The following is a 13523-nucleotide window of genomic DNA, read 5'->3' as shown; positions in this document are numbered from 1 at the left end:
TCCCACTGAGCCCGGCACCAGCAGGGGGTGGGCAGCTCCCCCAGGTGCACACACCTGAGAATCAGCACAGCAGGCCCCTCCCCCAGAAGACCAGCTGGAAGGACAGGGGAAGAGCAAGTTCTTGACCGAGCAGCGCTGGAAAGCTCCAGGGGAAGTCGAGGGATTTACAGTATATAGAACTAGAGGGTACCCCTCCTTTTTTTCTCCTTTTCTCAGTACAACTCATTTTTATATCCGACTATAAATTTCCAATTTTTTTTGTTTTCCCACCTTAACTACAATATGTTACCACCTCTTCATTTTTAAGATTCTTCCTTTTGACTTTCATATTTCTACAATTACAGGTCCTAGATATATTTTCCACTTCTAGATTCCCTTCAACATACTCAACTTAATCTTGGGAGATATACAAGATATGTTTTTGTTTTGTGTTGTGTTGTGTTTTTTGTATTCTCTGCCTCATTTTGTTCTACAATGGCAGAAGTTAATAGCTTCTGAAACATGACCAGTATGCACCCAGAACCAAGTGGTATACCATGCTAGTTCATTCTGTGAGATTCCTCATTCCCATTCTGCCCCCCTCTTTTATCTCATTTATGTTTTGGTGGTCAGTGTTGGGGCCCTCTACAAGTATTTCTGGTTTACATAAATTTGGGACTGAGCATCTTCTAATATGTAGAACTTAATATACTCAGAAACAAGAGGATAATCCTCTAGAATCTCTCAGGTAGACTACATTCTCCTACCACTACAACTTCTTCACAACCACCATCTCCTGGTACCCCCCTTCTTTCTTTTTTTCGTTTTCTTTTATTTTTTTTCTTCTTCTTTAGGATTCCTGGCCTTTTATTTTTTACTACTTTTTTAAAATTTGTTTTTCATTTTAGTGGTCCTTTTGTTTTATTTTGTTCTGATCTTTGTTTTCAATTTCTGGTCTCTGACCTCAGCAGAATCATCTAGGGTGAAATTTACTTAGGTCATGGTTGATATTCTTGATGCAGCCTGCTCATACAGCCACTCTGCACTGAGCAAAATAACTAGAGTTTCTAATGACGAGGGTTAATGAGGTAGAAGAAAGAGTGAGTGACGAGGAGACAAGTTCATGGCAAGGAAAGAGGCTGAGGAAACAAGAGAAAAAAAATTAAAAGACCATGAGTAAAGGTTAAGGGAAATAAATGACAGCCTCAGAAGGAAAAATCTATGTATAGTTGGGGTTCCAGAGGGCGCTGAGAGGGCCAGAAAGAATATTTGAACAAATCATAGCTGAGAACTTCCCTAATTTGGGGAGGGAAACAGGCATTCATCCAGGAGATAGAGAGGTCCCCCTCTAAAATCAATAAAAACCATTCAACACCTTGACATTTAATATGAAAACTTGCAAATTCCAAAGATAAAGAGAAAATCTTTAAAACAGCAAGAGACAAGAGATCTCTAACTTATATGGGGAGAAATATTAGATTAACAGCACACCTCTTCACAGAGACCTGGCAGGCCAGAAAGGGCAGGCAGGATATATTCAGGGTGCTAAATGAGAAGAACATGCAGCCAAGGTTACTTTATCCAGCAAGACTCTCATTCAGATAGAAGGAGAAATAAAGAGCTTCCAAGATAGGCAGAAACTGAAAGAATATGTGACCACCAAACCAGCTCTGCAAGAAATATTAAGGGGGACTCTGTAAAAGAAAGAGGAAGTCCAAAGAAATAATCCACAAACACAGGGACTGAATAGGTATTATGATGACACTAAATTCATATCTTTCAATAGTAACTCTGAACTTGAATGGGCTTAATGATCCCATCAAAAGATGCAGGGTTACAGACTGGATAAAAAAGCAAGACCCATCTATTTGCTGTCTACAAGAGACTAATTTTAGACCTAAGGACACCTTCAGCCTGAAAATGAAAGGTTGGAGAACCATTTACCATTCAAATGGTCCTCAAAAGAAAGCTGGGGTAGCAATCCTCATATCAGATAAATTAAAGTTTATCCCAAAGACTGTAGTAAGAGATGAAGAAGGACACTATATCATACTTAAAAGGTTTGTGCAACAAGAGCTAACAATCATTAATATCTATGCCTCTAATGTGGAAGCTGCCAAGTATATCAACCAATTAATAACCAAAGTAAACAGATACTTAGACAATGATACACTAATAGTAGGAGACTTCAACATGGCACTTTCTGCAAATGACAGATATTCTAAGCACAACATCTACAAAGAAACAAGAGCTTTAAATGATACACTGGATCAGATGGGTTTCACAGATATTTACAGAACTTTACATCCAAATGCAACTGAGTACACATTCTTCTCAAGTGCACATGGAATTTTCTCCAGAATAGACCACATACTGGGTCACAAGTCAGGTCTCAACCAATACCAAAATTGGGATTGTCCCCTGCATATTTTCAGACCATAATGCTTTGAAACTTGAACTCAATCACAAGAAGAAATTTGGAAGAAGCTCAAATATGTGGAGCTTAAAGAACATCCTGCTAAAAGATGAAATAGTCAACCATGAAATTAGAGAAGAATTAAAAAGTTTCATGGAAACTAATGAGAATGAAGATACAACCATTCAAAATATTTGGGATACAGCAAAAGCAGTCCTAAGAGGGAAATACATCACAAAACAAGCATCCCTTAAAAAATTGGAAAAAACTTGAATACACAAGCTAAGCTCTCACCTAAAGGAACTGGAGGAAGAACAGCAAATAAAACCTACACCAAGCAGAAGAGAGTTAATAAAGAGTTGAGCATAACTCAATGAAATAGAGACCAGAAAAACTGTAGAACAGATCAACAAAATCAGGAGTTGGTTCTTTGAAAGAATTATTAAGATTGATAAACCATTAGCCAGCCTTACTAAAAACAAAAGAGAAAAGACTCAAATTAATAAAATCACTAATGAAAAAGGAGAGCTCATAACTGATACCAAGGAAATACAAACGATTTTAAAAACATATTATGAGCATCTATATGCCAATAAATTAGGCAATCTAGAGGAAATGGATACATTTCTGGAAAACTGCAAATTACCAAAACCGGAACAGGAAGAAATAGAAAACCGGAACAGGCAGAAAATCAGGGAAGAAATTTAAGCAGTCATCAAAAGCCTCCCAAGACATGAAAGTCCAGGGCCAGATGGCTTCTCAGGGTAATTCTATCAAACATTTAAAGAAGAAATAATACCTATTCTCCTAAAGCTGTTCCGAGGAGTAGAAAGGGATGGAATACTTCCAAATATGTTCTATGAGGCCAGAATCACCTTATTTCCAAAACCAGACAAAGACCCCACCAAAAAGGAGAATTATAGACCAATATCCCTGATGAAAACAGATGCAAAAATCCTCAACAAGATACTAGCCAATAGGATCCAATAGTACATTAAAAGATTATTCACCATGACCAAGTGGGATTTATCCCTGGGATGTAAGGCTGGTTCAACACTCATAAAACAATCAACATGATAGATCATATCAACAAGAGAAAAAAACAGAACCATATGATCCTCTCAATAGATGCAGAGAAAGCATTTGACAAAATACAGCATCCATTTCTGATCAAAACTCTTCAGAGTATAGGGATAGAGGGAACATTCCTCAGCATTTTAAAAGCCATCTACGAAAAGCCCACAGCAAATATCATTCCCAATGGAGAAACACTGGGAGCCCTTCCCTTAAGATCAGGAAAACTACAGGGATGTACACTCTCAGCACTGCTATTCAACATAGTACTAGAAATCCTAGCCTCAGCAATCAGACAATGAAAAGAAATAAAAGGCATTCAAATTGGCAAAGAAGAAGTCAAACTCTCCCTCTTCACAGATGACATGATACTCTACATAGAAATCCCAAAAGACTCCACCCCAAGATTGCTAGAACTCATACAGCAATTCGGCAGTGTGGCAGGATACAAAATCAATGCCCAGAAATCAGTGGTATTTCCATACATTGACAATGAGACTGAAGAAAGAGAAATTAAGGAGTCAATTCCATTTACAATTGCACCCAGAAGCATAAGATGCCTAGGAATAAACCTAACCAAAGAGGTAAAGAAAGGATCTATACCCTACAAACTACAGAACACTTCTGAAAGAAATTGAGGAAGACACAAAGAGATGGAAAAATATTCCATACTCATGGATTGGAAGAATTAATATCCTGAAAATGTCAATGCTACCCAGGGCAATTTACACATTTAATGCGATTCCTATCAAAATACCATGGACTTTCTTCACAGAGTTGGAACAAATAATCTTAAGATTTGTGTGGAATCAGAAAAGACCTTGAATAGCCAGGGGAATATTGAAAAAGAAAACCAATGCCAGGGCCATCACAATGCTGGATTTCAAGTTGTACTACAAAATGGTGATCATCAAGACAGTATGGTACTGGCACAAAAACAGACACATAGATCAATGGAACAGAATAGAGAACCCAGAAATAGGCCCTCAACTCTATGGTCAACTAATATTTGACAAAGCAGGAAAGGATATCCACTGGATAAAGGACAGTGTCTTCAATAAATGGTGCTGAGAAAATTGGACAGCCACGTGCAGAAGAATGAAACTAGACCATTCTCTTACACCATACACAAAGATAAACTCAAAATGAATGAAAGATCTCAATGTGAGACAAGATTCCATCAAAATCCTAGAGGAGAACACAGGCAACACCCTTTTTGAACTCGGCCACAGCAACCTCTTGCAAGATACATCTATGAAGGCAAGGGAAATAAAAGCAAAACTGAATTATTGGGACTTAATCAAGATAAAAAGCTTCTGCACAGCAAAAGAAACAGTCAACAAAACTAAAAGACAACTTACAGAATGGGAGAAGATATTTGCAAATGACATATCAGATAAAGGGCTAGTATCCAAGATCTATAAAGAACTTGTTAAACTCAAGAGCAAAGAAACAAACAATCCAATCATGAAATGGGCAAAAGACATGAACAGAAATTTCACAGAGAAAGACATACACATGGCCAACAAGCACATGAGAAGATGCTCTGCATCACTGGACATCAGGGAAATACAAATCAAAACCACAATGAGATACCACCTCACACCAGTGAGAATGGGGAAAATTAACAAGACAGGAAACCACAAATGTTGGAGAGGATGTGGAGAAAGGGGAACCCTCTTGCACTGTTGGTGGGACTGTGAAATGGTACAGCCACTCTGGAAAACTGTGTGGAGGTTCCTCAAAGAGTTAAAAATAGAGCTACCTATGATCCAGCGATTGTACTTCTGGGGATTTACCCCAAAGATGCAGATGCAGCGAAATGGTAGGACACCTGCACCCTGATGTTTATAGCTCAATGTCCACAATAGCCAAACTATGGAAGGAGACTCAGTGTCCATCGAAAGATGAATGGATAAAGAACATGTGGTCTATGTATACAATGGAATATCACTCAGCCATTAGAAATGACAAATACCCACCATTTGCTTCAACGTGGATGGAACTGGAGGGTATTATGCTGAAGTAATAATAATTAATTGAAGTAAGTCAATCAGAGAAAGACAAACATTACATGGTCTCATTCATTTGGGGAATATAAAAAATAGTGAAAGGGAATAAAGGGGAAAGGAGGAAAAATGAGTGGGAATTATCAGTGAGGGTGACAGAACATGAGAGACACCTAACTCTGGAAAAGGATCAAGGGATAGTGGAAGGGGAGGTGGGCGGGGGGTTGGGGTGACTGGGTGACAGGCACTGAGGGGGGCGCTTGGTGGGATGAGCACTGAGAGTTATGCTATATGTTAGCAAATCAAACTCCAATAAAAATATACAAAAACAAACAAACAAAAAAGGAGCAATGGTATTTTAGTTCTTCATTTACCTCTCTCATTCTCCACTTACACTAAAATTTTGATCTGATATTTAGTTACCAATATTGTTAGCTCTTTAATGCTAGTTGAGAATTTCAGTAAATATTTTATCCAGAACTTTTCATTGTTTTCAGTGGAGGGTTGGTCTGAATAATCTAGTTCATAAATACCTTATTTTCCATGGAATCCTGGGATATGGAAAAATATCTAGCACATGTAAAGCACATAGTGTTTCTTGAAATAGTTTGTATTTCATTGGAAATCAGTGGAAAAAGAAATCTACCCCAACTCTGTTTTGGGTGGGCACTGCCCACCACAGTAAATTCATATAGTACTTTGTGCAAGTATTCATAACCCTTGTAATAGTTAGATCAATATCAACCCTTCATATGAATTGTAAGTTCCTCATTGAAAGGGAAGATGTCTCTCTGGTCCATGAGACACATTTACTAAATGCTCATTGGGAAAAAAAAAGGGAATGAATAAAAGTACATTCGTTGAACAACATGCAGGTTAAGAGTGATGAGCCTTACTCAGTTGAAAATCCACATATAACTCTTCACTCCTGCAAAACTTAACTATTAATAGCCTACTGTTGACTGGAAGCCTTACCAACTACATACATAGATGATTAACACATATTTTGTATGTTATATGTATTATTAGCTGTATTCTTATAATAGATTAGAAAAAATGTTATCAAAATCATAAGGAAGAGAAAATACATTTATAATACTGTCATGTAAAAAATCTGCATAATAAGTGGACCCACACAGTTCAAACCCATGTTGTTCAAGGTACAACAGTATTCTAGAAAATAAGTATGTAAATCAAACCATATTTTCTTTTTAATAGACAAATAATAACAATAAGGCATTAACAATAAATAATAAGTAAATGTGCACTTGACATTATGCTTATTATAAAGTTCTTCCCTCCAACATTAATAAAAATTCTCTAAAACTGCCCAAACATTAGGGTTTCTGGGTGGCTCAGTCAGTTAAGTGTCTGCCTTCGGCTCAGGTCATGATCTTAGGGACCTGGGATGGAGCCCCATGTCAGGCTCCCTGCTCAGCGAGGAGTCTGCTTCTCTCTCCTTCTGTGCTCTCTCTCTCTCTCTCTCTCTTTTACTCTGGATCAAATAAATAAATAAAATCTTTTTTTCTTTTTTTTTTAAAGAAAAAGTTTCCCAAACATTTACTATTGTATATTTTTATAAAAGACTTCCTAAATTTCTTCATTCTTTCAATCCTTGAGCACCTGCTCAGGGCAGAGCAAGAATGCAATTCATCAAGCCCAGCCTATGGATTTTGGACACTTGGAGAACCAGAATAATCAAAGTGAAAAATGCTGTGTAAAACCAAAACCAGTTTTGATGTGGGAGCAGCACCAGGCTGTTTTTTGTAGTCGTTAAAAAAGGAATGTTTGTAATAAGCATCATCTGTTAGGAAAAGCATCCTAACGGTCAACTGTACTATCTTAAAGAAAGGAAATCAATACGTTGTTGTGTTTAGGGTATGTTACTAAGAAATCCCATTCTATGGTGCTATTTGGATTGCTCAGACAACATGGGAAGAATATATTGAATTAGGGATGTTTTTCACTCCTTTTTTCCAGCAGCAGGGCCATCAGTCACCTTAATCAATGCTGAGATTTCATGATTGCTAACCTAATTTAAGATTTTTTTCCTTCTGATCTCAGCTTTCAGAAGAGGAATAATAAAGTCAATGAGTCCTTGAGCTCTAGGCAGAGAGAGAGAGAGATCCACTCTGTAGCCAGGATAAATGATGTAGCCTTCATTTTAAATATGAAGTAGGCATTAGCATTCTTCGGTGGTAATAGACTCACAGAAAAAATAAATTAACTACCTCAATCCTCCTGAAATGGCCCTGAGCAGATTGCATCATTAACCTTACAGTAAACAAAGCAATTTTGGTGACAAACTGAAAAAGTGACTTGAGCATACCTGAATGCATTATGGGTTCTAAGGACAGAGAGGAATCACTGCTGCCTCTCATAGAGCCTGCTGGGGAGCAGCTCTGCCAGTGGATTATCCCTAGATGAGGGTATAAACAATGTCAGAGGTGGTAGCTGTGGGTAAGTTTCACCTTTATGATACCTGCTCCAGAGGTTCCTGACTCATCTTCAGCAAACTCTGGGTGGGTGAGATGCTGTCATTAAGCAGCTACTCTTTTTTGCTCTTTGCTTGGACCATGCTCTTAATTAAGAGCCTTCTAGGAAGAATAGTGGAGAAATGCTATTCTCAGATGACTGGCAAGAGAAGAGTGAAATGGGCATCATCCAATAACTCCGTTGATTTTCCCAAGAAGAGCACATAGAGTACAAATATAAAACTGGGATTGCAAACCTGGATCATTTTGATCTTCCCATTGCGCTCCAAGGTGAGGATCAAGTACTGGTGTTTTTCCTGAGCTTTCAGGAAAATCAGGTGCCGTAGCCAGTGTTCTTCCTCCTTCCAATCTTTCCCTTCTGGCAACATTTTCATCTTCTTCCCACTGCCAAAGTCCCAGATTTTAATTGTTCCTGAGCACACATGAAAAAGACTATGTAGATAAAAAATAATTTGTAGAAAGCTTGGCTTTTATCTTAGACAAAATTGATCTAATTGAAAGCTTTCTGCCAACAATTTACCCTACATTTATTTCCTACTAAGACTGACACCTGAGTCTCCTTAGCCTTGCTGTGCACAAAATACATTTCTGTATGCCTTGATTTTTCAAAGGCTGATAAAAATGAACAGGACTAGGCAATTTCTTGAAGTTTGCGACAGCTTTCTTGAAACACTCAGACTCCTAACTGAGCTTTCTGTCTGAAGATGTTTTCTGCCCCTATCACCCCAAACTCTTCAGTTTGCTAAATACTGCCCAATATCTTTCCATTTATCTAATATCATGCCAGAATAGTCATTCATAGTAAAAGATCAATCCAATCACATCACATTTCCTAAGGTGCTGATGTGTTTGAAGATTTTTGCTCTTATTGGGTAATAAAACATTTAAGAGAATTCCAGTAGGTAGAAATCTATCAACTTATGAGTTGTTTCGTTGGTTACATGGAAGGAAATGCAAAGGGGATATTGAGTTTCTTGAAATCTTACTTTCTTTATAGTTAAATCATTCAATTTACGGACCTTGATGAAGGGGCCAGGAGGTGTGACACACAGCATGGATGTTGAATGGTTGTTTCTAGATCATCACTCTGTGTAGGAGTCCTCTTCATGTGGCCACCTCAGGTTTAGAACCCAGTGAACTGCTCCTCACAGATCTTTTCTTCCTTCATTTGCCTCTAATCCTACACCTCTGCGCCCACTTCTGATCCCTCAGCCTACTCCTGCTAGACATCCAGAATATTCTCACTGTGTTGTTTTTCCCCCCTTCTGCTAGGTTCTCTCTATCAGCAGTATTCACAACTCCTGCCATTTGCTCACAACATCATTAAACACTGACTAAATTCTCCCTCAATTGTCAGCATTGCACGAGGAGCTGTGAATGCCAAGTGAACAGACATAATTCCTGCCCTCAAAGACTTTATAGTCTTGGAGAAACATAGTCATATAAACAATTAAAAGAAGGAATGCTCTTATTCAGTCCTGGATATGTGGACCATAGTGTCACAGCCAAATTTCCTGCTACCTTATGACCTTGGCAGTCAGATTTAACAGGTCAGAGGTCAGGGAGAGGTACTGCTCAGGTTAGGTGGTGGGTGGGTGGGAATGAGTTGGACCGTTGGCTTGTGAGTAGAGCTGCTCTGAGAGTTAGAGAGAATCCTACTTTCCAGGGTATCCTAGGATGTCCCAGCATCTTTGTCAATTACCTCTGAGGAGGACAAATTGCCCATGTTTAAAGAAATTCTAGGCCCTGGCACTAACAATGAAATATGACTTGCTTGCATGAAAACAATACTATCTTAGTCATCTGTATGAATTGCTAATGCTTATGCCTAATAACAGTTGTGTGCATTGCTCAGAATTTTTATTATAACTAATTTTCATATGTATGTAGAATGTGCTTATAGAACAGTGAGACTGCTTTCTGAAGAACCGTCCCTCATGCAGAACAGTTACATATACTCACATCCCATCAACTTAGCATTCATGATTTCACCTCATGTGTATTGTTGTCTCTTACACTTTAAAAAAATCAGACTTTCACATCAGGATGTTCACTCATCCCACCAACTGGCTTACAAGCAAGAATTTCTTTAGTAAATGTATCCCTAGAATAAATAAACTATAAGCAGTGCATACAAGTTGGTCATATTGTCTAGATAAAGTAGTTCTTTCATGGGAGGTCAGAGCAAGGTGAAGTGAAAGTTGAGGTAGGCTGGAGTGCTTAGTTCCAGAAAGTTCTACTCAGTGCTCTATAGCATGAGGAGGAGCAAGTGACGTAACACTACCTGAGCTTGACATCTTCTCAAGTTTGACATGACACACCCCCCCAAGGAGCTTAGATTTATAAACAAATTCAGTATACAATTCTAGGTGTTATATAATAAAGTGGGCTGGATTTTGTCTGGTCCCCAAACCTACTGGCAGTGAAAATATTATCAGCAAGCACTAAATCTAATATCCATCTCTTAGCTGGCGGTACCCAGAAGTAAAAGGACAAGAGGAGTCAGTGCAACACAAATAAGTCCCATCAAAGATAGAATGAGATATGTGTGAAAGACTTTTGCAAACATTAAGGCAATAATATAAATGTGATGTGAGGTATTGATATATGGACTTTGATACCCATTACAGAAGAGCCTGTTGATGTTCAGTCAGGCAGAGCAGTCTCTGGCATGCTGACATATTCCAGCCTGATTCATGCTCTCTCTCTAACCCATGTAACTAATGAGTTCCTAGCACAAATTTTCAAGGCACTAAAGCATGGAAGTCATATTCTGGATATGAGTCTAACCATTACATGCTCCTGTGGCAAAAAGAAATCCACTTTCATTAATAGCTGCAGAGGTCAGTTCAACATTGAAGCCATGAGGGTCTAAAATCTGGTATATTTGGAGGCCAGTCTCGAGTTCCCAAACCTGTAGTAGAAAGAATAAAAAAAAAATCAAATTATCCATATACTGTTTAGCTCTTACAGAAATTTTATAATATTTGAAACAGCCTCAGAATTGGTACTATGCACTTCTAAAATCTTTCTCAATGTTCTGCCCTGAATGTCAGTTTGATCAAAGAAAGTTCTAAAAGATGCAGTGCCATCTAGTAGGTACCGTGCTACCCTGGAGTATGTCTGCTGCATATGTAGACAGGCAATGACTATTCCAGGTAGCCCTGGCTCTAGATGAAGGAGCCAATTTTGCTACTGTAAGCAGGAAGCAAGATTAGCAGCAAGATCGAAATTTAACAATTACAAGTACGACGGACAATAAAAAAAACATCAAACTGGATTCATTCCCTGTTGACACTCATCCAAATTAGTCAGAAGTCACAGGACAGAATCTGTGGTGAACAGCATGGCATCTAAGAGAACCCTGAGGAAGATGTTCACGGACCCTTCCAAGAAGTGTTCTGATTAGGGACGTGGGCCTCACTCTTAGGGGGAGAGAGAATGACTTCAGAGAAGGCTGTCTGTATAATCAGGCTGGGTGTAATCAGAACATTCAGAAATGTGTCAAGACATATCATTATCTCTCTTCAGAAATACAGTTGAGGCTCTAGACCTTCAGCCTTTTGGTTTAAATCTCTCCTTTGTGGATCTGCCATGCTCACATGTAAACTAGACTGTCAGTGAGTTATGAAACTGAACTGGCAACACAGAACGATTGCCCTCAAGGTACGTGGGGCAGGGGCAGCATAAGCAAAGGGCCAGAGAGCTGAAAGACAGTGGTTGCAGCTGGAGTCAAAGAAGAAAGACAGGACGAGAGGGAGCTCACAGAATCATCTGGAGGCCAACCAAGGGCCACTGACTGATCTGAATGAGGCCAGTCTGGCCCTAGAGCCCACATTCTCAACCTCTGAGAGCCCCCCAAGTGCAGACAAGGTCCTCAAAAGAGAAGAGAAATGAGTGACACTGCCTGACTGGGTCTCAGAAGTCATCCATTTCCTGGCTTGAAGTATGATCCCTCTTCAACCAATGTCAGGTATGAAAACTCACCTAGATAAATTCCTTCCCTGCTTCTCCCCTTATAAGGAAGACATTTCCCCCCTAGAGGTCAGTATTTTGTGAAAACAGAGTTGATATTAGTGTTACTTTTCCTTTACTTATTCTGCAGACATTATCAGAGCTAGGTGATAATTAACTGAGCTCTGGAGATTTGGGCTTAAGAAAATCTCCAGCGGATGAGCACAGAAGGTCAAAGATCCAGAGGGGATTTAAAGGGTCTCTAAAGGATGTTCACTACTGCTCCAGATGTCTCCTTTTGGAGAGCGTGCATGAAATAAAAGGATGACCCTCTGAGCAAACACTGCTGGCCATCACTGCTGGATGGCTTCGGTGATCATAATTACAGATGCACTTAGGATGGCTGTGTACCCTGGCTCTGGGGAGCATGGTAATGACAGGGCAGTGGAATACAGAGGAACAGACACGGGTATCTACATTAGACAAACCTGGGTTCACATCCCAGCTACAATGCTTACTAGTTATGTGATCTGGGGCAAGTTGCTTAATCACTATGAGTCTTACTTTCCTCATCTTTAAAATGGACTCCTTTACCTGTCCACAAGGAACCAATGTGAAGATCAAATAAGAATCATGAATTTAAGGCACTTGTTACATATCCTGAACCTATAGGAGTTATACTAAACATTATAAATTCCTTCCCCTTCCTTCTTAACATATCCTCTGCTCAGAGCTTGGATTTAAAAATTATCTATCTATCTATCTATCTATCTATCTATCTATCTATCTATCCATCTATCCATGCTAGCTCTCTTTCCTTAGTATATTTCCTTTAAAGTTCCTTTCTGTTAGCAAAAACTAGCTTTATTTATTTATTTAAGAATGCAGCTTAATAGCAAGCAGTCTGAGCTGGCTTAAAATACTTGTTTTTCATGTGTTTGTGAGTCCTTAAAAATAGCTCTACTGTCAAGTCTCATCTTATGTACCTCTACATTTGCTTAATCACTTAAAGACTTATCCATAAAAAGAGAAAATTTTGCTTTGCCTTTTTTTTCTGAAGAGCCAATACATACTCACCTTAATGATGGATTCAGAACAGATAGTAAGTACTTGGTGAAAATAGCTGTTGTAAAGCATGACATTGATTTCTCGTTCATGAGTGTGAGGAACCTGTTTTGTATCTTGTACCATCCTAGTTAGAGGGTACATGTCCATTACACTAGATCCTGGAACAGAAATAGGAATCTTACAAATATCCAATATTAGAAGTTTTAAATCACAAAAGATTTTTCCCAATCAATTGTATTTGGAAACAACTCATCGGTGAGATTAGTAATATCAATTCCTAGGATACCTAATGGGATGAAGATACACTTATTTTCTCTAAAAGCATTTTTGATAAATAAAGCCAATGTTATTCAGCAAGAGAAAAGCATTCATTGAGGGCTTCATTAATTTTTAAGTGCAGGCCATTTGGATTCAATGATATCCCTCTTTTCAGTGATTCCTGTTTTTCTGTTTGTTTTTTTTTATAGTCTGCATTTTTCCTTCTTAAGAGTGATTGCCACATACCTCTCCATCTGGTGTATAGTAATC

The 13523-nt window shown here is 38.6% G+C and overlaps 1 protein-coding gene across 1 annotated transcript in view; it reads right to left on the bottom strand.

Moving 5' to 3' along the window:
* Window positions 1–13523, bottom strand: part of WDR64 (WD repeat domain 64) — a 134405-nt gene that overhangs the window by 42656 nt on the left and 78226 nt on the right. Inside the window, exons 12-14 of the mRNA XM_055324510.1 lie at window positions 13005–13153; window positions 10764–10887; window positions 8210–8385 (exon numbers count right to left, since the gene is read on the bottom strand). Coding sequence (XP_055180485.1) covers window positions 8210–8385; window positions 10764–10887; window positions 13005–13153 — 449 coding nt within the window. The remainder of the gene's footprint in view (window positions 1–8209; window positions 8386–10763; window positions 10888–13004; window positions 13154–13523) is intronic.

This window comes from Nyctereutes procyonoides, unplaced genomic scaffold (assembly GCF_905146905.1).
Source record: "Nyctereutes procyonoides isolate TBG_1078 unplaced genomic scaffold, NYPRO_anot_genome, whole genome shotgun sequence".
In the NCBI taxonomy this organism is placed as follows: domain Eukaryota; kingdom Metazoa; phylum Chordata; class Mammalia; order Carnivora; family Canidae; genus Nyctereutes; species Nyctereutes procyonoides.
The sequence above is the reverse complement of the archived record's forward strand: the minus strand, read 5'-3'. Positions and strand labels throughout refer to the sequence as shown.